The sequence below is a fragment of the Myotis myotis genome, unplaced genomic scaffold (assembly GCF_014108235.1).
Source record: "Myotis myotis isolate mMyoMyo1 unplaced genomic scaffold, mMyoMyo1.p scaffold_m19_p_11, whole genome shotgun sequence".
Taxonomy (NCBI): domain Eukaryota; kingdom Metazoa; phylum Chordata; class Mammalia; order Chiroptera; family Vespertilionidae; genus Myotis; species Myotis myotis.
In genome coordinates, this window is record NW_023416315.1 from 61,865,971 (window position 1) to 61,892,398 (window position 26,428).

The window sequence follows — 26,428 nt, forward strand, 5'->3', positions numbered from 1 at the left end:
GTACCCACAGTCCCTCCCTCCTCTCGATAATCTGAACTCATCCTCCTAAAGCTCCTACTCCCCTGTTCCCAGTATTCCTCATTCTGGCACTCTTTAATGCCCTTCCCATTGGCCATGTTACTCTCCTGCAAGTTCCCCGCCCTAACTTACCTAAGCCTCCATTTTCTCCTTTTCTACTAGCCTTCCTTTTAAAATTTAGTTGAGCTGGTATACAGCATGATATTAATTATATCCTTTCCTACCTGTCTCCTTGGTGACTTCTCTAATTCTCAGCTAATCTTAATGTTAGCTGCAAAGCTAATAGTAATGCTCCTCTGAGCTTTAACCTCTCCTCTTCCATCTTTTGGCCCAAGTGTGGGCCTTCCCCTTCCAGGCAATACCTGCCCTTCTTCAAATGACCTAATCTGGAGACAGCTGTCATGTTGCTCTCCCATTCCCTTCTCCTTGTTAACTCTCCTGCCCTAAAGAAATACGCTGCCTTATCCAAAGCCTCCTTTCTGTTAGCTGCCATGTACATTTCATTCCAGGGGACTCAGTTTCCTCCTGAACATATAATATTAGCTAGCAATGATTTGTATCAGAACTACTCTTAGCCTGCCTTCCTCTAAAGCAGTGCTGCTCAAACTGCAGCTGATGAAAACAGACTGTTGTGCCCCACCCCAAGTTTCTGATTCATTAGGTCTGATGGGGCTGAAGTATTTCTATTTCTAACAAATTCCTAGGTGATGCTGATAGAACATGTTTCAAGAAGCTCTGCTCTAAACTTTCCCTTCAACCAAGACCTTAAATTAAAAATTGCCCACCAAGGCATCAAGAGTGAGACTACTGCTAACTCTCATTCCATTTCAGTCCTTTATTCTCTCCTGCGTACACACCAGTCACTACATTCTGGCCTTACCTATATATATAAAAGGCTAATATGCAAAATGTCCCCTCGGGAGTTCGACCGTGAGTTCTATGACTCGCTATGATGTGCACTGACCACCAGGGGGGCAGTGCGGAACATAGCTGGCAACCAGCAGCAGCAGCAGGGTGCTGAGGGAGCAAAGGAAGGAGGAGGCAGGGAGGCGGGGAACCTGATCAGCCCTGATCACTGCCCAGGCCTAGGGACCCTACCCGTGCATGAATTTTGTACACTAGGCCTCTTGTACCTACATATTTGACCAGTTAGGCCCATCCTCATATCTGACAGAATTCCCCATTCTGGGGACCTTTATGGGCATGTGGTTTTTCTTATTGCCATGCCACCTACTCAGAATTGTTCTCCAGTCCACACAGTGCCCCTCTGAGCTTTAACCTCTCCTCTTCCATGTCTTTTGGCCCAAGAGTGGGGCCTTCCCCCACCAGTCAATACCTGCCGTTCTTCAAATGACCTTCTAATCTGGTGGCAGCTCTCCATTCCCTTCCCCTTGTTACCTCTCTTGCCCTAAAGAAATACGCTACCTTATCTGAAGCCTCCTTTCTGTTAGCTGCCATGTGCATTTCATTCCAGTGACTCAGTCTCCTCCTGGACAGCACTCCTTAGCCAGGTTCTCTGCCCAGTGACTGTCTCTCACTTCAGAAAATCTTCACAGGACAGAGTAAGTTCTAAGGATACTTTTAATGTGGTCTTTGCATGATGAACATTGTATCGCCCTTTGGTGGTTTGCCCTCCAACATCTTAATTACATATAGTATAATTTCATCTGTCATCTGAACAAGAGATGAAGTTCTAACAGAAAGGAGGCAGCTAACTAAAAGGGGGCTTCAGTTGGTTCATCAGTGCTACAGACACATCACTCAGTTATCCTGGTGTCTTTAAAGTTACTACCCTAGCTTTATATCACGGTTCATTTTAATCCATCTCCTTCTAATCCTCCTAATTAAAACTTCCTTTTACTTTTCAGGCTTCAATTTTTTCCCATTGTATATATATATTGCTTTTCCAAGTGTGGCATTAAGACCCAACATTTGACCAGATAGACTCATCATAAGATCTTACACGATTGCCCATTCTGGGAAACTATACCTCATCTTATCTGCCCATGCCATTCCACCTACTCTCAACACTGTTCATGTAGTACTCACTTTGCATAGCTCCCGGTCTCTCGTTTCATCATGATCTTTGGTGTAAGTATGGTGCCTTACCCTTCCTGCCAACACTGCCAGTCTTCAAAATAAGCCGTCTCTCCTCAGGCTCTTCTACTCTTCTCCTTGAGTGACCCTACAGAAGCACCTGTTACCTACACAGCTGCTTATTTTCTCAGCTACCCTCTTTGTCATTTCTTGTGGATTCAGTAGTCTTCCCTTCCATGTTTCCTCCACATGAAATACATTTGCTCTCCCAGTTCAATCCAGGATTCCTGCCACTGGCCATCACTGAAACCCATCCCATTTAGACCGTTCAGCCTTTCGCTGTATTGGTCACACTTATTATTTGAAATAAGATTCCCACATGAACTCCTTCAAACACTAGTTCTTCAGTCACTTCCTTTTCACATTCTCTCCCCTTTGGTTTTAATCTAGCTTAGCTCACATCTCTCTAACAGCCAACTCTACCATTTTCCAGTGTTCCTCATTCTGGCCCTCTGTTACGCCCTTCCCTACTCACACCTGATATTCTGCACCCCAGCTTAAATCCTCTGTCTTCTCTCCATTCTTAGATTCTAGCCTCCGTCATCTTCTCTCTCCATGATATTTTCATACAAGTCTCTCTAGGAAATGTCTTTGACTTTTAGCCAATCCTCACATGGCAGGACAACTTCTAAGAGCAACCAGCTTTAATGACATACTATGCAGTAAACTAGGATAACTTAACTACCCGTCATCCCTTCACTTACCAGCTCTCTACAGTAGGAATGGATGCACAGTACTTCAGCTGTCCCTCCCTCAGAGTCCTCACCCACCCCCCACCTAATACTGTCATCTACTTGGACATACTGTCACCCACACCCTCTAAGCAAGTCAAGCCTCCTCTCTCTAAAGCAGCGGTTCTCAACCTGTGGGTCGCAACCCCTTTGGGGATCAAACGACCCTTTCACGGGTCGCCTAAGACCATCGGAAAACACATATATAATTACATATTGTTTTTGTGATTAATCACTATGCTTTAATTATGTTCAATTTGTAACAATGAAAATACATCCTGTATATCAGATATTTATATTACGATTCATAACAGTAGCAAAATTACAGTTATGAAGTAGCAACGAAAATAATTTTATGGTTGGGGGTCACCACAACATGAGGAACTGTATTAAAGTGTCGCGGCATTAGGAAGGTTGAGAACCACTGCTCTAAAGCTTCCAGCAACCACTCTATCAGCATTCATCTTAGTCAGCTTCCTTATAAACTTTCCTGTCACCCAAGTCCTTTAATTAACAATTTCCTTCCAGATTGGTGGTTCAAGAGCTAGTCTATGACTGCCTCCTACTCATGTTCTTGATCCTATCCTTACTCTTTCTTTATATTTCTCATTACAATATGATCTTTACACCCAAAAGGTGACCGGTTAGACCTGTTTTGACTCTGACAGGGTTCCCCATTCTAGATCTCTACTCCACACCTGCCTTGTGGGCCCTCCACCATATAGTATTCCCTTTTCTTTGCTTCATCTCTTTTCTTTCTTACTGCCGCATGACTTGTGGCCCAGGAATGCTGTCTTCTTCCAGTTGATGTCTGTCATTCCTTAGTGACCATGTTTCGTCTGAGGGCAACTTTAATGTTGCTCTCCTACCCCTCTCCTTGTCCCCTATATTTGTGCTAGAGAAACACCTTATCTTCAGCATCCCTCCTGCCATGTATGTAGCATCCCCTGGACTCAGCACTCCTTCCTGGTAGGTATAGCTAGACTCCTCACTTTTGGCACAAATTGCTCCATCGCTTTCATCTCCCTTGATTCCCTACACGCTAGATACATGCATGTCCTTCCTAGTTCAGCCCCGACCTGCATGGACTGGTGCAGATCTATCCCTTTTACACGCTTTCTGATTTCTGCCCCATGGACCACATCCTGTTCTTTAATTATTATTCCAACAAAGCTTTCTGGAACCTCCTTTTCTTATTTAGAAATAGTCTTCCCTCCAGTGGTTGAGACCTGGCAACTCCCGCCATTTGCCACATCGCGGGTTCTGTACCCCAGCCTAGTTCACACACCTCTCCCCTTACTTAGCTTCCAGCACCCATCTCTTCTGCACTGCAGTGCTCTTTCCATACCAGTCTCCTCAGTAGTCCTCTCATTTCAGCCAGTTCTCACAAGAAAAGCCTCATCTCTGAGGACAGTTTTAATGTAGATCTTCAGGGCATCCTTCTCTTACTCCCATCATCTGCCTGGCTTTGTTTGTGTGGCAAAGGGTTTGAGTTGTTCTCTTGCCACGGAAAGGTCCCTTCCCACCCCCTTCTCCTCATCACCCAGTGTCAGTCATCCTTTCTAGCAATATTGACAGATTGCTACCAATGGTTTTTACTGGATTTCACCTTAGATTCCTTGTGACCTCATTGTATCAACAAAATCATTTCATTAAAAATTTGCCACTCAAGTTTCAGGAACGTCTCTACTGATAGCATTCCTATTTGCTTCCTTATTCAGTGCCTCCTTATCACTTACTTACACATAGCATCTTCTGTCTTTACTTGCACATAAAATTCAACCAGTTTGCCAAAGCTGTGATCTACCGTTGTTCCTGCTTATTTCCTTATTCCTCTTCGTCATTTGTCTGTATCCTCCCTGCTTAATTGAAACCAAACAGGGGTTCATATGATCTTGTATTACTAATGTCTATCCTGCTTCTCCATTCTTTTTTTAACATATTTTTATTGATTTCAGAGAGAGAGGGAGAGATAGAAATAACACTGATGAGAGAGAATCATTGATCAGGGTAAGAATCGAACTGTGACCTCCTGGTTCATAGGTCGGTGCTCAACCACTGAGCCACAACAGGTTGGGCCTGCCTCTCCATTCTTATTGGATCTTTACCTCTGTCCCTACCATAATCCCCTCTCTCTCCTTTCATTGTTTTAAATACCTCAACTGACCCAGTCCAGGTTTGTGTTAACTTCCACCTTTTTCTTTCTTCTTCCTGCTTCCTTGGCAGTAAATTCTAGCTTAATATAACCACGATCATTCTTCCATCAATCTCCTATTGTATTAAAATAGATTCTGTAGCCCTAGCCGGTTTGGCTCAGTGGATAAGAGTGTCAACCTGTAGACCGAAGGGTCCTGGGTTCGACTCAGGTCAAGGGCATGTACCTTGGTTGCAGGCTCCTCCCTGGCCTGAGTTCTGGTCAGGGTTCGTGCAAGAGGCAACCAATGAATGTGTTTCTCTCACATTGGTGTTTCTTTCTGTCTTGCCCTGTCTCTTCCACTCTCCCTAAAAATCACTGGGGAAAAATATCCTCGGGTGAGGATTAACAACAACAAAAAATTGATTCTGTAGTCTTGAAAGGTAAACTCTTTCTATATGGGTCAACTCACTACCATCATTTTCAATGTATTCTACTAAATTCGTTTGTTCTCTGAATTCAGACCTATTCTTCATAGGACTGCCTCAGCTCACCAGAGCCTATTGGAAAATATCTAGTCTCCTAGGTATTTCAAATATATCCCTAAACAGTCTCTCTTCTCAGCACCTGTTCATTAGCATATCTCTTACTATTTCCAGGTACCCTTGGCCTTTCTGGCCTCTTTCCTTTAGCTCATGTACCTTGCTCTGCTCACTGAAGCTCTTTCACATCTCTTGAGATCCAATTAATTCACCCATACTTAATCCCCTCCTTCAGGCAGTTCAGAAAGGCCAATTTTCATGAAGTTCACTTTCCAAAAATGTGCCCCTACCTCCATTTCTTATTACTTCCACCAGTTATCTCAAAACATAATTAATTACCCACTTGCTTTTGCATTTAAGACACTGACTTTACCAATACTAGCACCTCCTTGCTGACCTATTCACTGCAGGTTGAAAGTTGACAATAAAGCAAGTTCATTCTGGTGATCTGTGGACCCACAATCTAAAAATAGTATTATCTGTTGATATTTAGACTATTGTGCTTTGTGTTAATGATCAGTGTGCTTTTTACTATCCATATTTTTTTGCTTTGTCAACTGCTAAAGTCGTGGTTCTTACATTTTCCACATGTAGTCCCCTTTGACAGGCATGGCAGAAACCTCCCAAAGTAGCTCCCCTGCTGCTTTCTTTATACCAATACAGAAGTGGAGTTTTGCCAATGTCGTCATTTTTGTACTATTCTAACCCACAGCGGGGAATGGATTTTAAAATTATACTTTGTGAGGCTGCCTTTTAACCAGCACACAGGCTGCTTTCGAGAACTTCTACCCTGGAAACAGTGGTGTGTGCTTCCCTGGATGATACAGAACTCAGTGCCAAGTGCAGACGTGCTCCCTCCGCTACGAGGGGAGCTTTGTGCTTGCGCTGCCCACTGACACTGGCCCGCCTGCTCTTTCTCCTCCAGTTGCCAGCACGTTTAGCTGCACCATGAAGTTTACTGTCCGCGACTGTGACCCTGACACTGGGGTTCCAGCTGAGGAGGGGTATGACGACGAGTACGTGGTGAGTGTCCCCTGCCCAGAGACACCTGGACACCCTTGCACACTGACTTCTGCCTGAAGAGAACATTTTTCTAGGAACATCTGACATGAACCTAAGGGGTTTTCTTTTCTCACATTACAACTGTGTAGGCCAGGACTAACCCTCCTCTCGGTGGGAGTGTGTCGTGCCTAAGGGAAGCGAGGCTGACCACTTCCTGATTAAAACAACTCACCCTTTTCTATGTCTTTATATTAGGGGTAATTGCAAGATGAAAATAAGTATGTGATTTTCTTTGAGATCCATGAGCTTTATTTAAAGTGTTGGGGTTGTTTTGTTGAGCAGCTTTTAATTTGCTTATAATTTAGCTACATCATGGACTGAATAACTTCATAGAATGCAGGCAAAATGTGAAGAAATATCAACCTGTTAGTGAATGCTAAGTTCTGAAGGCCCTGGGTGGCTTGAACTTGATGGTTAGGTGTGGCCACATGACTGCTTTGTACCTCAAGGGTGTAGATGTTGATCTGAATATAGCTTTAGCCATATTTTCTTGCTTTTCTTTGCTAAGGCCTACATCGTTAGACTTATCCAGACTACAGGACTGAACTAGTTGGTGATGGTTTTTCCTAGGCTCCTGCAAAGGATGTATCTCAGAATGATAAAACCCTTTCCCTTAGCCCCTCCCACTTTGTCCTGTACTGAAAGGACTGTTGCTTACTGACCCCTGCATGTGCCCACTAGCTGGAAGATCTTGAGGTGACTGTGTCTGACCACATTCAGAAAGTTCTGAAGCCCAACTTTGCTGCTGCCTGGGAAGAAGTAGGAGATACTTTTGAGAAACAGGAGACCTTTGCCCTCAGCTCTACCAAAACTCTTCAAGGTGAGAACAATTTTGCTATCAATGTATTGCCTGACAGCAGTGTAAAACCCAACAGGAATATGTATCATTCCAGAAGAACACTTTGGTTTAATGCTGCATAAACTAAGTCACCTGAAAGCCAGGACCCTGTCACCTAATTGAGTCAGCCAGTTCCTAGTCCAGTGGCCTCCACCCACACACCACCCTCTCGCCCCAGCGCCCAGTGCGTAGTGGTGCAGAGGCAGCCCCATGCTGACCTTTCCTGATACTGTTGCATCAATCTTGTCAACACAGAAGCTGTCAACAACATCATTACGTTTCTGGGCATGCAGCCATGTGAAAGGTCAGAGAAAGTCCCCGAGAACAAGAATTCCCATTCCCTCTACCTGGCAGGTAAGGAATTTTATCGGATTTCCCCTTTATTTTGTTGCAGAGTTTAATAGGAAGGGCTGTGCATGGGCATTTCATGCCCTGCCACTGTCCCACTGTATGCGTTACCATGTGGAGCCCTGTCACAGTGAGCAGTTTGTCTTAGCTGTTTAATTTTCATGCTGTGCTTCGTTTGTTCTTTAAAGATGTATATTTGGCCTAAAACACTCACTTAAATCTCTCCCGTATATACTAGTGCCACTACCTCCCCCATTTGAGTACTCCAACCCAGTATTCTTGAATACCTTCTATGTACCTGGTATCATGGGAATATAAAAGGTTATTTCAAATTTGTATGTAGGAAGCAGCTCCTACCATAAACACAGATCTCTAGAAAAGCTAAACTAAAATAATAGAAAGGAAATGCAAGCAGAGCATGATAAATTTCACTAGTCAGAGTTTGTTTTGAGTTCTCAATATGGTTTTCCTCACTTTGTTCTCTCAGGTGTATACAGAGGTGGCTATGATTTATTGGTGAGGGCCAAGCTGGCCTTAGCGGATGGAGTGACCATGCAGGTGACTGTCAGAAGCAAAGAGGAAACACCTGTGGACGTTATCTTGGCTTCTGTTGGATAAGTTTTTACTGGGCAAGATGAAGCTGATGTACTTCGCTGTCAGTGGGCTTTTAGGCTAGTGGCATGATTTTCCCAGAATCCCGCTTTTAAAGATTAATGATTCTGGAGAAGCAAATTAAATGTTTGGCCCTGAGCCAGCAGATCAAGCAAACGTCTGTCTTTGTGCATGTCTTTTTTTTTTTTTGTCTTTTTTCCTTTTTGTTCCATTGGTCGACTTTGGTGTGATAGTACAGCTTTGGGTGAACATGTAAAGCAAATACTATCCTGTACCCCCATTATATTCTTTAATGTAATGTGTCTGAAAGCTCCTGGCAATGTTGGAAAACTTTATCCCGGAGGGGTGGTGGGGAGGGGAAGGCAGAGTCCACTTTTGTCAAAATTCATTTTATTAATAGAAAATAAACACTTATTCCACTTTCAATTGTTATACTTGAGGTTGCTAATTTTTAAAAAAAGAATTTAAAATAATCACCTAATCCTACTTTGACTAAAACAATGAAACTGTGATTTTAAAAAAAGTATTCAGCACCTTTTGCTCACAGGCCTTTCAGAATTTGTTCTTAAAGTTTCTGGAACTTTCCTGCCTGTCAAGTACAGGAATGGCAGAGCTACATGAGGAAGCTTCTCTGGCACAACCAGCGAGAAGTAAGCACTCGTAACAAAAGGAATCCGTGTGCACTCAGCGTGGGCACTGGGACTGCACAACGCTCCCCTCCCCTCCCCGTTAGCTCAGGAGGGATGTGCTTCGAAGCAATGAGGTATGAAGAAGCAGACTGTTATTCGCTGTTAGAACTGGGTCTTTCCAGCCAATAACAGTAAATCTCTGGCACAGATGCGGTTGGTCTTTGATGTCCTATGACTTTTAGGAAATTTTTTTAAGTTTGGATTTAGTTCAATTTATACAGAAGTCAAATATGTTTAATAAGGTTCACTACTCTGCCAGAGTGAGTGTCTGCTGGTGTAGTACCCTAAAATAGATATAACACGTGTCAGTAAATCATAGTCTTAAAGTACACTTAGAATACTGCATTATGTAAAGCTGCATTATTTAAAGCAAAACCTATTTTAACAAAAAGTCTATAATTAGATGCAGCTGACGAAACTAAGCCAAAGTTATGACGGGGAGACTTCCTCTCTCCTGAAGCTGCTTAGAAAACAAAAAAAGCACGTGCCCTTAAAGCCACTCAAGGAGAGGGAAGCAGCCATCCTCTCCTCATTCTTTACTACAAGATTCCAGTTGGGGCTGAGCCAAAAATCACACTTCTAAGTATTTCAGAAAAGTCTTATGCAAAAGAATGTGTGTATCTGCATCCGTGAGTAGCAGTGCTCATCAGACTTTCCTAATAACACAAAGGCAAGTCCATACACTTGATCAGATGTCAAAGGAATGGGAGGTGGACTATCAGGTCACCCTTAGTCAGAGCCTCTACTGGCTTTGTCCTATATGCTGTTCACCAATGTGAGTCAGGTGGACCTTTGTGAGAGAAGTGTTTGGTGGCCAGGACCTCTTTGGGGCATTGCTTTCTAAATGGAATACACAACAGATAAGGGAGTAGGGGGAGTAATACAGGGAAGCTACTCTTTCCAGCTCAGAAGGAGTTGATGAAGCCCATATATGCATTCAAGAAGCCCATGGGATCCTCTAGCTGTGGGTAGTGGCTAATGTGGTCATCCAGAATCGACACTGTGGACCGCGGCAGCGTTTTCCTAGTGGAAGAGAACAGCATGTAGGTGAACTTGAGGCTGGAGGGAGGGGGAGGGAGGTAAGCCAGTGGGCAGCCCTAGTAAATGTCCCTGCGGACATACCACACTGGAAGGAACCAACAAAGAGCTTATTCAGCTTCTATTTTGGAATTGTGTTTTAGGCAGGTAAGCTTGCCAATTCCATTTATGACATATACAGACTAGGTTTTACATGTTCATAATCCAACAGACAACTTAAAAATAAAACACTTTTGCAATACATGTCAAAGCAGGGTGACTTCGAGCTCCTTAGAGAAGCGTAAGGCATCAAATAAGTGGACCACTGTCCAGGTAAGGATAACAAAAGACCTTCCTTAACCGTGAGAGGAGATGAGAGAGGGTATTTTGTTGAAAATTAAATGCAAGCTATTTACTACTGGATCATTTCTACTAGGCCATATGAAGGATGGAACATTCTTATGGAACAAAATCAGTCAAGATTTCATATTCCAACCTTCTGAGTAAGTACCTAGAGCAGTGATGGCGAACCTACGACACGCATGTCAGAGGTGACACGCGAACTCATTTTTTTGGTTGAGTTTTCTTTGTTAAATGGCATTTAAATATATAAAATAAATATCAAAAATATAAGTCTTTGTTTTACTATAGTTGCAAATACCAAAAAATTTCTATATATGACACGGCATCAGAGTTAAGTTAGGGTTTTTCAAAATGCTGACACGCCAAGCTCAAAAGGTTCGCCATCACTAACCTAGAGAAAATGACAACCAGTGACGAGGCGCTTCTCCTGTGAGCTCCTCTCCATCTCTCCCTGCAGATGCCCAGCTGAAGCTTTGCAATGAGACTACAGCAAACATTTTTTATCAACTTTATGCACTTCCATTCCTTAGTTCACATGATAGCGTTTTCTTACCTGTCCACCTAGGAATATGTAGCATATGTATATACAGTAAAAACAGGTGTGTAACTCAAGAGAATGTGTAACAACTATACATACATATATATATATGCATAACTCAAGAGAATGATTAACCATTTCCTGACTTTACATTTATGTGAGAATAAGATTCCTCAGCTCATCCTTTATCATACGTTTCCTGGATGCACAGCCACTGAGGCCAGAGCACTGTCAGGAGGAGGAACTAACAATACGAAGCCCCTGAGGGAGGCTCACCTGTACAGCTCCAAAAACTCCGGATAGGGATGCACCGGGTCAAAAGGCCCGTAGATAAAATGAACTGGGAAAGAGAAAAGGAACTCATTACTAACAGTTTGCACATCTCTTCTCCCCCAGACTAAAATTACCCCTCCAGAACAAATTTTCATTAAAAAAATTATGATAAAAATCTAGCTGCTTTCAATAAGTAGGTTATAAGAAACTTCTGGGGATAAGCTGACAACTGAGTCCATTTGGGACATTTTCTCTGTACACAGCCGGCCATTCAGCCCTGAGCAGCATTCTCTCTCCCCAACTCCAGGATATTGTCGTTCTTAAAGTCTCTCTCTTAGCCGTAAATGACCCTTGACATTTGAAATCCACCGGTTTTTGAACACTATTTTTATATGTGAGAGACAGCACTGATTTTTTTTCTTTTTAAATGTGTAAGTATTAAGAGGTAAATGAGCAGAACCACCTATAGCTCTTGATTCAAACAGCCTTCTGCCCAGAATTCAGCATTTAATGTGATGGTCCCTGGCAATGCACAGCAGGAAACCAATCTAACTCCCACTCCAGGCCGAGCTATGGTGGTTACCTTAGCAATAGTATCTCAGTGCTTTATATACTTCCCTCTACAGCATGGCACCGACGTTCCAGATGTTGGAGAGGGTCACCAGATTAAATAAAGCATGACCAGCTGCATTTCAGATAATGACTTTTTAAAATATATTTTTATTGGTTTCAGAGAGGAAGAGAGCAACATCAATGATGAGAATCATTGATTGGCTGCCTTCTGTACGCCCCCTACTGGGGACCGAGCCTGCAACCCAGGCATGTGCCCTGAAAGGTCAGCACTCAACCACTGAGCCATACTGGCTGGGCTGATTTTTTTTTTTTCCATATCAGTATGTACCACATATTGCACAGCACATACTTTTCCGTAAAAAAAAAAGGGGGGGGGGGAGGGGGGGACTTGTTTATCTGCAATTCAAATTTAGTTTTGTGTCTTTATTTTTACTTGCTAAGTCAGGCAATTAGTTTAACCCTAGTTCCTCAGTTTTCCTATCAAGATGTAATATAGAAATACTCACTGGGAATAGTTACAGAGGCAAGAGCTCCCACCCAGCGTCTTCTAAACTTCTTCCTCTGATTAATGTACTGTAAGAGACTATAGGACAGGTAAATTAGCAGGAGAACAAGAAACGTTTATGGTTAGAGGGGTGCAAAGGCCTGACATGAGCCTCAAGGAACCCAGTATGTGTTTTAGTCCAGGAGCAACTTGGCACGCCTGGGATTAGCCAGCTGAATTTACTCATTTCTGTTAACCTCTACGGTTAACCTCCATGTAGCTGCAGCAGTCATCATGCCCACAACCAATGTAAGAATTAATGTTTCTTAGTGTTCGTCAAACAGGAAATGGGATGGAGGAAGGCTGGAAGTTAGCTTGGGTTATGTGTAATGAAAGCCCAGGTTCAGATTGTGCCTCTACCACTAATTAGTTCTGTAACTCAAAGGTCTAACACACATCTTTTGACCCATTTCCTCCTCTTTAAAAATAAGAGAACTGAACTACACAATCACTAAATTGACATCTACTTCTAATGTTCTAAGTGTAGAAGTTCCTAAGCACAAAGTTTCATTCTCTGCATTTCATCTGACCACAGATAAAATGGAGAATTTCTCCTACAATGACAAGCTGCCATAGCCACATTTTAGAACTCAAACTCATATATTCTCGTTATTCTGCCTAGAAACTCCAGGAATTATTTCTAACAGGTGATAGTTGAGTTTCGTAAGTGCTTTTTACATTTTGGAGAAGTATGTGGGAATTTTAAAAGAGGGGGTTTTTTTTGCAATTTTTTATAGTAAAACAAATCTCTGGGATCCCATTGGGGTGGGAGGGAAGAATGGCTCTCTCTCCCTCACAATTCCCAGCACAGCCATCAGTTAAAGCCGTGGAAGCTACACTGACCTAGCTGGTCAAAGGACAGCCTTATCTCGAGTAGTTATGGACATCACCACCTCTAGCCCCTCCGTGAAAGCAGTATCTGAACCAAGGCGTGGGAAGTCTTGGTACAAGACAACGAAATCTCCCTCCAGTCCCTGTTGCTACAGAAAAGATATGGAAAAGGAAGAGACTGGTACTCCGAGGAAGGCACTAAATGCCTTTCATAACTGTGATCAGACATGTTGAAGCATTTAATATTAACAAAAAGTCCGAAGAAGGATTTGCCAAAGCCAATCAGCAATTACAACTGAATCAGTGTGCCACACTGCTTCGCCTCAGGGCTCACCCTATGATGGATTTCTTTCCTTAGAGAAAGTACAGAGCATGACTGTTTTGGGTGCACCTCATAAGTCATAACCAACCTTCTTCTGAGACAGTACAGCCAGCCAAGAACAGAACAAGCAATCCCACATATTCCCAAAAAAAAGCCTCTTGGGAAGCCAAAGCAGAAGGGTTATTTCTTACCTGTCGACAATTAAGTTCCCGTCATTGTGGCGTATCGTTGCCCACATGTCCCACAGCTCATTCTCTGAGGGTCGGGTGTATGGCCCAAAGACAGGAGGGACAAGACTGAAAGAGTCAAAAAAAAAAACAAACCAGAAAGATAAGTGTAAGAAAAATTCAGAATGTCAAATATGATTGGAACCTCAAAACCATGTAGTCTGACCCTTGACTGATTTATGAATTCCTTCTACTCCTTCCCTGGCAGGTGACCAACACCTTTGCTTTAAAATAGCAAACCCTAGGATTTGGCCCAGAATTTTAATGGCAGCAGCTTTGTTCCCAGGCTGCAGGAAATCAGTCTTTGACAATGACTTACCCTCGAGAGAATACAAAGAAGTTCAGCATTCGTGTGAGGATGGGTGACAGCAGGCCTCCATCTTTGAGAATCTATAGGTAAATAAGTAAAAATCAAGAATCCAGAGAGAGAGAACACAATCAGGACAAAGGGTTTTATACTAAGAACTTAAAAAAAAAAAAAAAGACTTTAGCCAAATCTCCTACTGAAAGGCTTGGCCATTGGCTTTTAGTTTTTTGTTTTGCCAACCCACATTCTCTCATGGAAAGCAAACTGTTTCTAATTCCCTTTACGATTCCATTTCTGCACGTCACTAAATCCCTAAGACGTTTGATATCTTCAACTTCAGACTGAGGTCCCAATTTGTCCACCATCATGCTGATGACACAAATCTTTGAGATACTGTCTTTCTCCAAATACTATTGATCTCTAATTCTCATCTTTTCATAAGAAGGGAAAAACTAACTTCTACTGTAAACGGGTGAGAAGGCTTTTATCTGCGGCCTTTTACAACAGAAACGGCCCTTGCGAAGGCCCCAGCATTGTTTATGTCAGGATCAATCTACAGAGCTACGATCTCGTCAGTGGGGGAGCCAACCTTATGGAGCAGGAGCGGGCGGTGAGTCTCGGGAAATATACCTGCAGGAAAAGAAGAGACTTCTGTTAGTCATTTCCCAGCAACTTTAAGGCAAACACCGGTCCCTTATTGGAGACTATCTACCCTACTCACTTCACCTTTGGGGCCTTCACTGCTGAAAAACTAATTATAAATAAATTAGTATTGCCATCCTAATTCCTTCCCCATGGAATTCTAGGTTTAACAGGTCAAAGAAAGTATAGCCCACTGGGATTACTTTCAGACTGTAAAGGTAGAGAAACAGGGAAAATGATGTGCACGGTCGTCCATACTGCTGACGACGAGGCTGTGACTCCCCTCGGGTTTCTCCCCATGCCTCAGAACACAGAGCTGTTAATGATTGGGGCAGAAAAAGAAACCAGGGATTCTTCAGGAAGTGTGGGTCCTTAAAAAACACGCACACACATCTAGGCCCTGGCGGAGTAGCTCAGTTGGTTAGAACGTCATCTCCGTACGCCATCGGGTCGCATACAAGAATCAACCAATGAATGCATAAATGAGTGAAACAACAAATTGATGTTTCTGTCAAATCAATTTTTTTTAAAAGCACATATTACAACACAGCTTTTTATTAACTGAATATCACTATCATTAATTTCCTTTGTAATCCTAATATATATATATATATATATATATATATATTTTTTTTTTTTTTTTTAAACATTATTTTGAGAAAGGGTCATTATATCTCATCAGACCACCAAAGTGATTTATGGTGTAAAAAAGGTAAAGACCCCCTCGTTAAACTGTCTGTTGGCAATAATACCATCCGAGTGCCATTTAGTGTCACTGATATCAAAATGTGGCCCTCGTCCCCTTCCACCCACTGCCCAGGCAATTACCTCCATTGGACAGACAGAGACTCTTTATGGTCAGCCGACCAGAGCGATTCTGCTTGAACCTAGAAACAGGAGGCAGATGCATCTGAGTGAGTGGGCAAGCGCCAACGCAGCGGCTGAAGACCAACTTCCGAAAGGCAAAAGGGCTAGAAAGACCCAGGAACAAGGGACCTTCCCCAGCATCTTAAATGAGTGGCGCGGCTTCACTGACCTGTAGAGAAGCTCCTGAGCCACGATGTCTCCGTAATCATGAGACAGAAGGTTGACCCTGCGGTTCTGAAGCCCCAGGTGCTGCAAGAGCGCCTCCACGATGCTGGCCTGCTCGAAGATGGAGTAGTGGTGCGGTCTCTAGGGGAAGGAAGCCCAGACACACAGGAGGAAGTCATGAGTGCCCATCTGTCTGCCGGCCTGACCCCTCCATCGCACCCACCCGTCCCCCAACCCTGGTCCCATCCAGAAGCTGCTTACCGGTTTGTCGCTGAAGCCAAAGCCTAAGAAATCGAGGGCAATCACTCGATGAAACCGATGTGTGAGACCTTCCCAGATCTACGAGAAAGAAAGGGATGATCTGGTCTCTGATCCTGCCCCTCCCCTCCAACCTACAGCAGCGAAAGGGTTTCATCCCTTTCTCAGCTTAACAAACAGACTTCAGTAAAGGGAAAGCCCACATGAAACCACCATAGGCCCGCAGGTGATCCTCTTACAAAGGGCTTTATTCCTAATAATCAATCTCTATTGAGGGAGGCACTCCTGCATTTTTAACTTGGCGATGAGCCCTCCCAGATTGCCAAACGGTTTTTTACTCTTTTCATTTACTCCCAGTAAATGAAAAATAGTTCTACATTTAATCCTATTTTATTAAGCAATTCAAATATGCAAGAGCCTTTCAGTGCTGATAACAAAATCCTTGATTTTGGACTTTTAAAGATGTAGTAGGACCTAGAAAGTCTGATTTCCTTACCTTGTACCAATCATAGCTGGATGTTGGAAAGCCATGTAAAAGCACGACTATCTCAGGACTTCCGACCACGCCGAAAGAGTCTGGGAAGAAGGAGAGAGATGGGTCAGGCCAACTCCCTGTAAAGATAACCTTGAAGATAATAAAATCTACGCAATGTGATATAAAGGACAAGAAATCCTGTTCAAGTTAATTAATTTTAAAAATAGAGTTCTTTTTAAAATGCAAGCTTATCGCTTTAGGTAAAAATAGGCATTTGATTTTTCAAAATCTTAAATATTTAAGAAATATAAATATTAAGATATTATTTTTATTAAAAAATATTTTAAAAATACAAATAGGACACTTTATATGAAAATACTTAAAAAGAGTCTGCTTAATTTCACCAATTTTTTTAAGTATTTCTCCCATTATTGTGTATTATGTAAATTGCTTTTCACATTAAAAAGTAAACTTTCACAGTTGAGCATATATGATCACAATATATAAACTACAGATTCTTTGTACCCTATCATTAATGACCTCACAAAATTCTCTAAAATACAGCAACTCTTCCTCAACCTTGTGAGAACCTTAGTTTACACTGTTTGTCCCGCACTTTTATTTCCCAGAGAGGAGATAAATATCAAAATCCAGTATCAAAAGCATCATGCTCAAACTATTGCAAAATTCGAACTATAAAAAAGGACTGACCAATATAAATAGGAACAGTTCTTAATAAACATCTTTTAAATTAGCCAAACATTTAAATAGTAGAACACCTTGCTGATACTAGATTAAAACTGATATATTCATATACTGCCAATGGCATGAGGATTTGAAAATAAGGTTTGCAAAATAATTTAGTTAGAAGCAATTTAAAATTTTATATAGTTTATCCTATACGTCTTATTCTTTAAATCCATGTAAGTAAAATCATTCTCTTTACAAGTAGTATAGTTTGAAAATATAAGGAAAAAAATAAACACATATATAAAAATTTCCCTTCAACATTAACTAAAACATTGAAAAATTGGAAACCTAAATGACCAAAATAAAGAAAATTATATACTTACTTAGCTGATGATAGCAAATGAGAGGAGGTCAGGAGCAATAATGAAAAACGGTTTATGACAAACATTTTTCGTTATTGCTCTTGACCCCCGCCCAAAAGAAATCTTTCCCAATCTTGTTTTCCAGGTTAGTTACCTATAAAATGAGGTTAATGGCACCTATCTCCAATTACTGTCATAGAGATTAAATGAATTAATATTGGAAATATAATTCAATGCCGAGCATATGGTAATTACTTGATAAGTAGCAGTCATAACAATAATTATCATTAGCATATTAATTTATACAAAGGTATAAGACTTAAATCATAGTTAGTTATGCATATAACAATCTTGATAGTAAACAAAATGAAATCAGGAATTGGCAGGGGGGAGACAACTAACGGTAGCTTTATCTATGAATACTGTTTATATTACCCGACACTAGGGGCGCTCCAAAGAAAAAAAACCTATCAATACAAATCAGCTACAAAAAATTATAGTAAAAGGTCAGTTCTTAAGAGATTGGAATCTCAATTTTACCACCCGCGCCCTCCCAGCAGTTTCCTTTGCATTTCCCGTTTCCCTGCTATCACGGGGTTTCGTCCACTCCTTCAAGCACATTTCCTAGAAAAATGGGGTTTCCCTCCCCATCACTGAGGGCCAAGAGAGACCAACTGACACAAAATAAGTAACTAAGTGGGACCCCGGGGGCCTGTATGCACAGGGGGTCCAACAGTCCTGTTCTTACCTTGGTAGAAGATGCGCAGTCCCTTGTAGGTGAAATATTTGCCTGACAACTTCCATGAGTGAAGAGCAGGGGACAACTTGGGGGGCGGGATGTATAGATAGGCCGCAAGCAGGGGTATTGCCAGAAGCCCCACATGCACCCACCACTCCCTCATCCTGTGGGAAAATCAGAGACCAGGCGTAAGCAGTCAGGTGACATTGTACACGCGTCTACAAGCCCACACTGGCAGGACAGGGTGAGACTGCTGTGCCATGCGGTGACGTTCTGCCCTCATATGAACCAAGGCGGAGATGTTCCCCAGAAGAGCGTAAGTGCACCTCTGCCTGCTATGGCAGTCACCATATTTGCTCACCATTCTAATTTCCAGGAGGAAAAATATATTTTTAACATGTAATCGTCCTCCTCTTCTCCCCATTTTAATCACTCCGCCCCTCCCTTGTGCTGTTCTCAAGACCTACTGGAGAGGTTTTTATGTAAAATAAAAGGGAGAGTTCTAAGTGCAGTGGTGCACCTTTTCATTGGCTTTTCGGGGGGGGGGGGGGGGCGGGGGAATTTCCCTCACATGTAGTCAAAAGCTCTACCACCACCATATATATTTTGAACTAATGTTTTAAAATATATATGTATAGTAACAGTACATGTCCTTCAGCAGAAAGGTGCTCTTGATTTGTTAGTATTTGACCCCAGTGCAACCCTGTTGAATACTACTATCGGGGTTCATGTGGAGAAACTGCTTGGGGTAAAGAGGCGGTGAAATAAGAAGATAGGTGCGCTGCATATTCCAACATAAGCAGCTTTGCGTGACCCTAAATATCTAATCTCTTGAGAGGTGAGGGCAGCAGATTATATTTCTGCTTTTCTTGAGGAAGCTTCCATTTATTGAATTTCTTAGGATTCCCCTTTCCCCTCCTCCCCCTCCCGCCCCCCCCAAAAAAAGGCGGAACTCATACCCAACGTCTGGGAATTGATTTTGTCATTGGGAGGAGAGCATGGTTTGCGCACCCAACCTTCCCAAGCCCTGGACTTCAAAGGTCAACTTGTCCATAAGGACAATGAGAGCTAAACAGGAATTAGAAACAGTTTCTCCTGTTTCTATCTTATCAGGGAAAGAATTATTAGTAGAATGGAAGTGCTCTCAAAATAGCCAGAATGGAAATACCTTCTACAACTAAAAAGAAATAATAATAATAAAATCCAGAGCTATAAATAAGAAATTAATTGACGAAGCTCTCGTGGAAATGGCTTTGTGTCTGTACACACGCCCTTTCACCATATTACAGGTAATCTGGCCACAATCCCTACCCATCACAAAATATGTTTTTACTCTAAAATAAATAAGCCTGTGGTTCCAACAGGTAAAAACAAACAAACAAAAAAATCTTTTAGGTGTCATTAAGGCAATTCCCGCCACACCAAAGTACCTGTCCCTTAAAAAAAAAAAAAAAAAAAAAAAAATCCAGTCAGTGGCTTGGTTCTACCTTCCTTTCAAGGTAATACTAGAAACAATTTTTTTTAAATGCCTGGAAGGTGACGATTGCATCTCAGTTTTCACCACACAACAGGAGTAGGGTGCATCCCCGCATCTCTTTGAAAGATGAGATGACAAAAAGCATTAGGTTTAGACTGTCCATTCCTCAGAGCTATTATCTGTGCCACACTCCCGCTCATACATTTTTCAGGGTCGCGTTCCGTCACGCCTCCTCCCCCGCTTCTCTCCTTCATTCAGGTCCCAGCAGCCGGGTATCTGCAATGACTCAGCAGCGAGCCAGGGAGGGGCTACCCGAGGAGCAGGCGGGAGGAGCACCCCCACCCAGTGGGGGGCGGGGGACGGCTACGCACGCTGCTCCTCAGCACCCCCACCCTCCACGCATTGCCGCCTCCTCAACGCCAAGAAAACCAAGAAGCTGCATCTCGGGAAGTCGTTTTCCGTCGTCATCACCTCAGTAAAAATGCCCCTAATGACGTCGTAGGATTTTTTAGTAGGGAAGCAGCCTCGCAGTCAGTAAGCAAAATGAATTAAACGTTTTTAACCAACATCTCCGTTATTTTATGAGCCATAAGGCAAGAGAATAAATTTGGCAAACCATAGTACAAACCTTCTGGGAATTCACCAACCATTCCCAGCCTTGATTTCTTCATCTTGTAAATAGGAAAAATTACGTTTAACACCACCAAACCCCACCGTAGGGCATCGCGTGAGGCTAGGAGCGCCTTTGCAACCCCGTGCGAACAATCCATGCGTAACACGACGATTGGGTCACCTCGCCGTTCTCACTTAGCTTTTTGTTACTGAAAATCTCAAAATACTTACGCTCGGGGATAACAAACTCGGGCAAATCCCAGTCACCTCTATGCGGTACCTAACACCTCGGCGACCCCGGGCACTGGAAATCGTCAACTGCGCCACGGCCATCCCGGAGCCTTGCAATTACGAGCCGCGCCAGGGTGCTACCTGCTGCTAAAACCCCAAACCGCGCCAAGGGAAAGCCCGCGCCTGGAAATCCTATTGCGCCACAACAATACCTGGGGCTTGAACGCCTGATAGCATCACGGCAACGGCAGCGTCTCGAAATTCTGAATCACGCCAAGGAGATGCGGGGTTCTAAAAACCCTCAACTGCGTCAGGGTGATGTCGGGTGTTAAAATCTTAAATCGCACCAGGATGAAACCGGCTCTGGAATCCCGAAATCACGGGGTCTACAAATCCTAAATCGCGCCAGGGCGACGGCGGGGTCTAACAATCCGAAAATGCGCCAGGATGACGCCGAGTCTAGAAATCCTAAATCGCGCCAAGGCGACGGCGGGGTCTAGAAATTTTAAATCGCGCCAGGGCGACGGCGGGGTCTAAAAATCCTAAATCGCGCCAAGGCGACGGCGGGGTCTAGAAGTCCTAAATCGCGCAAGGGCGATGCCCGGATCTAAAAATCCTAAAATGCACCAGGGCGACGCCGTGTCTAGAAATCCTAAATCGCGCCAATGCAACGTGGGTGTCTAAAAATCCTAAATCGCGCCAGGGCGATGCCGAGGTCTAAAAATCTTAAATCGCGCCAGGGTTCTAGAAATCCTAAATCAGAGAGACCCCAAGTTCTACGTGCGTAAGAGACATCCCCTCCCAAGTAGATGGAGCAGGAGGGTCCCCCACCCAGCCTCCCGTGGGGTTTTCCCTCCGCCTCGCGAGTAGCGGACCCGCCGCCCCAGCTCGGAAACAGAGTCCCTACCCGTTAGCCAGCGCCCCGGCGCCGATCCCAACCACACCCCCTCGCCGGGCGCGCACCCACCTGGGGAGGCGATCTCGGCGCACCATGGCTGTGTCTTATCCCATGCCGCACGGCACACCGAGCCGGAGCACGGGTGCCGGAGCCGGACAGACCGGGCCCGCGAGGGCGGCGCGGGCCGCGGCAAGCAGCGAAGAACGGCCACCCGCCCGCGGCAAGCAGCGCACGGCCACCCGGGCGCGCTGCGGCAATGCGCGAGGTGCGACTGCCGCAGAGGAGGCGCCAGGATGTGCTGGTTGCCGCGGCAGCGCGGAGCCAGTGGGCGCCGGCTTTTAGAGCCCACCCACGCCCCGCCCCTCGCCGCCCACCGCGCCGCAGTGCCCCGCCCACCGCAGCCGCTGCAAACGCCGCGCGTCACTCTCCCAGAGGCTCCTCTAGGGGGCACCTTCAGTGTGTGGGCCCCCACTGCTGGCACACAGCCCCCGCAACACTGGGCTCCAGGTTCTGCAACAGAAGTCCTCCTCTGGCGAGTTAATGCCGCAGGAAAAGCTTAACAGAGCCCTGAAATCCTCACCTTCCCCTTTGACCACCCGGTGGGCCCCCCAACCCCAGAGATGGCTGATCGACCTCAGGTGTGGCATCCGCTCCGTCTGGCGCCATGCCCGGGGCGTGGGCTCTGAACTACACGAGTGTCCGATTCGAAGCAGCGGTCCACAGGTGCTCGAAACGTCCCAGTCCCTAAGAATGGGTAACCACTACGGCACAAACAAGTGGCTAGGGAATGACAAGATCTACGCAGCGACCACCAGGAAAATCGCCTGATTCACGGGTCGGCCGCTGCGGAGCAAAAAGGTCACAACCAGCGAACATCTGAGTCTCTCGCTCCGCCATTGGGCACAACACAGGCCTCATGCTAGAGCCGGGTCGCAGCCCGCCCGCGGCACCCACCCCCAGCAAAGGATCCGTTCTGCGCCAGAATGAATGACCATCGCGGTTGTGAGACGAAAGCTCCCCTTTATGTAAGACTGGATTCACAACGCAAGGGCCCCAGTGTCACAGAAAAGTAGGAAGGATTATTTTTGTCCTCAACCATAATCCTTTCAAAAGTCGTTACTACGCCTCTGACAAGGAAAGGGTAGAGAATCACAGTGTCTGTGTTCATTTTCTGGTTGTAAATTGGAATTCGGAGGAACGCACGAGGGCTGCAAGCGAGACAGGCAGCCCGAGCAGTGCCGGCTCCCTCCAGCGGGGGCGCTGCAGGCCTCTCCTCACTCGCGCCTGCCTGCCGCTCCTCAGCCCAGAGCGCAGGCAAGCGCGGATGGCAAAGGCCGGTCCAATGGAGCCCACCCAGTCCCAACAGCACCAGGGGGCCGAGGGCCACCAACCACACCCGGGAGAAACCGCCAACCATGAGCATGCCATCAAAAGGTGTGGCCCAATCCAGGGTACGCTTCCGCTGGTGCCCGATGAGGAGGGTCATGCAACGAATGCTCATTTAGCACCTACAGTGCGCTGAGAGGCAGAGCTACGCGCAAATAGGAACGAGAACGGTCCCTGCCCCGGAGCCAGAGGCCGACCATCCGTGGGGAAGCTAGACAAGAACCGATGCTGCTACATTTTCCCTTTAATTTCTTGGCCACCACATTTTGTGACAGGTTGGCCCCCCACCCCCTAACATGTAAGGCCCTCAAAGGCCGAGTCCAAGTATTATTCACCTTTTGTATCCCCGGAGCCCGCCACAGTGCCGGTCACAAAGCAGGCCCCTAATAAATACTGCATGAGTAAGTACAAGAATTTGAGGGCGCACAGAGGAGGAAGTAATTAAGGGGAGTGGGAGGGGGAGGGTTGTCTTGAATGATGAATAGACATTTAGCAGACAGACAAAGGACATTCCAGCCAGAGGAGACGGCATTCGCAAAGCACCGGAGGCGCCGGACCGCTCGACCTTTGGGGGAACGCTGCCAGTCCTTTGGGCTGGGGCGCTGACCGGCAAAAAATTGGGCTAGAAAGAGTATTTCATCCTAAGACGTTTGGAATTTGTCCTAAAGAAAATGAAAAGCCACCGATGGATTTAAACCCTTTATGGCCTTAATTGGTTACTTAACAAAATTTAAATGAGTCCCTTTACAAATGGAGGATTACCTATTTTAACTAACCACCACCTTTAAAGGACTGAATTACTTTGTAAAAATTTAAATAGGCCCTTTCAACGGAGCAAAAGCTTTCCTATTTTAACTAGGACGACAATAGCAACGACCTTTGCATTATATTTTTCTCATATTTCTGGTCAATGGAATCTGTGAATCCTACAAACAATTCTGCACTTTCATTCGCACCACACCAGCAGCACCCCGCATCCAAGATGAAGGCAATTTTGTAGCTAATGGACCGAGTGCTCACAAAAGATCTGATTCTGAACGTAAGTGAACTTATCCACCCACACAGAACAAATGGCAAGACTGAGGGAGATCCGGGAAGGAAGGGCGGGAGAGGGGACCGAGGGAAGCGCTTGAAGACCACAGGAACTCTCAGTCTAATGCGCAAGAAAAACCCTCGTGGACAGAGCAGCTCGGAAAAACTTCCTTGGAAAGGAGGGATTGAGGCTGGGGAGGACTTCTAACTGGGACTTGAGGGGGAAAGCAGTCCCGTTGGGAAGAACCGCCAGTGCAGAAGCGGGAAAGGCAGAGGGTACTATAGGAGATCAGCTCAGCTAAAGCTGGGAATTTGCTTTGAAAAACATCGATGGAGAAAAAGTTAGCGGTAAGGCTTTAGGAGCCAAAGAGTTAATGGTTTCTGTAAAAGTGCCTGACATTTCCAGGGAGAAGCTTCCTCCAACCGGGGCAGGATCTGGCCCCAGGTATGAAACCCTTGGCGCGCCTGAGAAAACACACAGCCATACATCAATCCCAAGTCAGCCTCCGGCTTGTTCTCCCTGCACCCTCTCGGTTGTTGGCTCCCGGGGCCACACTTGGCCGACATCACATGAAGCCGTATTCCCTCCACCGGTAGCTTATCATACATTCCTGTCACATTCCAATGCTGACAGTCCCACAAAATAAGACCTCGAATTTGTGCAAAATTTAGTGTAGAGAGCTGAGCGTTTATAAGCTCGCTGATGTACCACAGCGGTATGAGGTCAGCGGGGCTGATACCAGGAGTTCAATAATCATATTTTTCTCACCCCAGTTTGAGATGCAAAATATGGTAAACATAAGGATATTTATGGAGACAACGGGACAGAACAGGAACTGCCACTTTCAAGAGCCATAATTACCCATTCAAATAAACTAAAGAAATTCAAAATGGGGAAAACTTGGTTGAACAGCAGCACGTGCTAAAGAGACAGGGTTTTAGTTGACCGTGAGTCTGTGATATGGTTCCCAAAAAAGCCACTGTAGATTGTAGATTATAATTAGAGAGGTAGGTACCCGGCATAAGCTAGTCCTACTCTATTCTGCTAGTTAGATCTCACAGAAAGTATTTATTCTGCCCTACAGAACAAACACGGAGACACATACACAAACGGGAATTTGTTCAGAGAAGATAAATTAAAATGTATTGCAAATTATGTCACGGAAGGTGTAAAAGCATCTTTTAAGCTCCTACAATAGCATGGGTCTTTACCCAATTTATCCCGAATCCTCACAATAACTCGCCTAGCTGAGCATTTCATTCACATTTTTCAGGGAAAGATACAGCAGCTCACAGCACTAAGTGTGAGCATGTGAAGGGACTGAGCGCAGATGTGTCTGGCTTCAAAGCTGGCATTCTTTCCGCTACCCCACACTGTCCCCCTGTTTAAAATAACTGTGCATGTTTCGTTGGAAGAAAAGAAGCCTTGTGGAGTGAGTGGAAGAAGGAAATGTGTTAGCAGTCCTCAAATATTTGTGGAAGCAGCATTAGACATTTTACTCTGTATGGCTCCAATGAGTGCAAATTGTACAGAAACAGATGTCGATTCAACATAAAGAATTTTCCAAGTCAGGGCTGTCTAGATCAGTGATGGCGAACCTTTGGAGCTCGGCGTGTCAGCATTTTGAAAAACCCTAACTTAACTCTGGTGCCGTGTCACATATAGAAATTTTTTGATATTTGCAACCATAGTAAAACAAAGATTTATATTTTTGATATTTATTTTATATATTTAAATGCCATTTAACAAAGAAAAATCAACCAAAAAAAAAATGAGTTCGCGTGTCACCTCTGACACGCGTGTCATAGGTTCGCCATCACTGGTCTAGAGAGACTGGGTGGGTCAGCCATTTGGGGACATGACAAGTTCCCTGTCACGAAGGCAGCGGTTCTCAACCTGTGGGCCGCGACCCCTTTGGGGGTCGAACGACCCTTTCACAGGGGTCGCCTAAATACATCCTGCATATCAGATATTTATATTACGATTCACAACAGTAGCAAAATTACAGTTATGAAGTAGCAACGAAAATACTGTTATGGTTGGGGGTCACCACAACATGAGGAACTGTATTAAAGGGCCGCGGCATGGGGAAGGTTGAGAGCCACTGCACTAAGGGCAGGGTAGCCCTGCGGCAGGTATGCGTGCTCTAGATGAGTGCAGGCATGACCTTTACGGTATCTTCTCATCTGATAGAAACTAAGGCTCAGAGAGTAACTGGAACTTGGCCAGGGTCAAATCCACAACTAGATCTTCTCTGGTTGTGCCTCAGCTCAGAGCTCTTTGGGCAACATGCCGTTTCATGCTGAAAGCAAGACAAATTGAAAAAAAGTATTACTACAATCACATCAACCTCCCTCTCAACCAAATTTAACCAAAATATCCCCAAACTGGCTGGTGTCTTTGCTCCTCTTCAGGCTCATTTTACGGTTAAAAGTCTTTGGCTGCCCTGGCCGGTGTGCACAATGGTTAGAGCATCATCCATGACCTGAAGGATCGTGGGTTTGATTCCCAGTCAAGGGCACATACC

The 26,428-nt window shown here is 44.6% G+C and overlaps 2 protein-coding genes across 4 annotated transcripts in view; one reads left to right on the forward strand and one right to left on the reverse strand.

Moving 5' to 3' along the window:
• Positions 1-8,570, forward strand: part of COPG2 (COPI coat complex subunit gamma 2) — a 150,433-nt gene extending 141,863 nt beyond the window's left edge. For all 3 annotated transcript variants that reach the window (XM_036328673.1, XM_036328674.1, XM_036328675.1), the window contains 4 exons: positions 6,448-6,545; positions 7,266-7,404; positions 7,678-7,776; positions 8,258-8,570. In XM_036328673.1, coding sequence (XP_036184566.1) covers positions 6,448-6,545; positions 7,266-7,404; positions 7,678-7,776; positions 8,258-8,388 — 467 coding nt within the window. In that variant the 3' untranslated portion in view covers positions 8,389-8,570. The remainder of the gene's footprint in view (positions 1-6,447; positions 6,546-7,265; positions 7,405-7,677; positions 7,777-8,257) is intronic.
• On the reverse strand, positions 8,559-21,782 carry MEST. Its single transcript, XM_036328676.1, has 12 exons — positions 21,552-21,782; positions 18,274-18,428; positions 16,495-16,574; positions 16,002-16,079; positions 15,745-15,881; positions 15,537-15,595; positions 14,656-14,696; positions 14,079-14,149; positions 13,724-13,828; positions 12,342-12,418; positions 11,266-11,329; positions 8,559-10,094 (listed from the first exon to the last, which is right to left on the reverse strand). Exons 1-12 carry the CDS (start codon positions 21,575-21,577, stop codon positions 9,977-9,979), a joined length of 1,011 nt encoding a protein of 336 aa, XP_036184569.1. The 5' UTR covers positions 21,578-21,782; the 3' UTR covers positions 8,559-9,976.
• Positions 21,783-26,428: the final 4,646 nt, after the last annotated feature.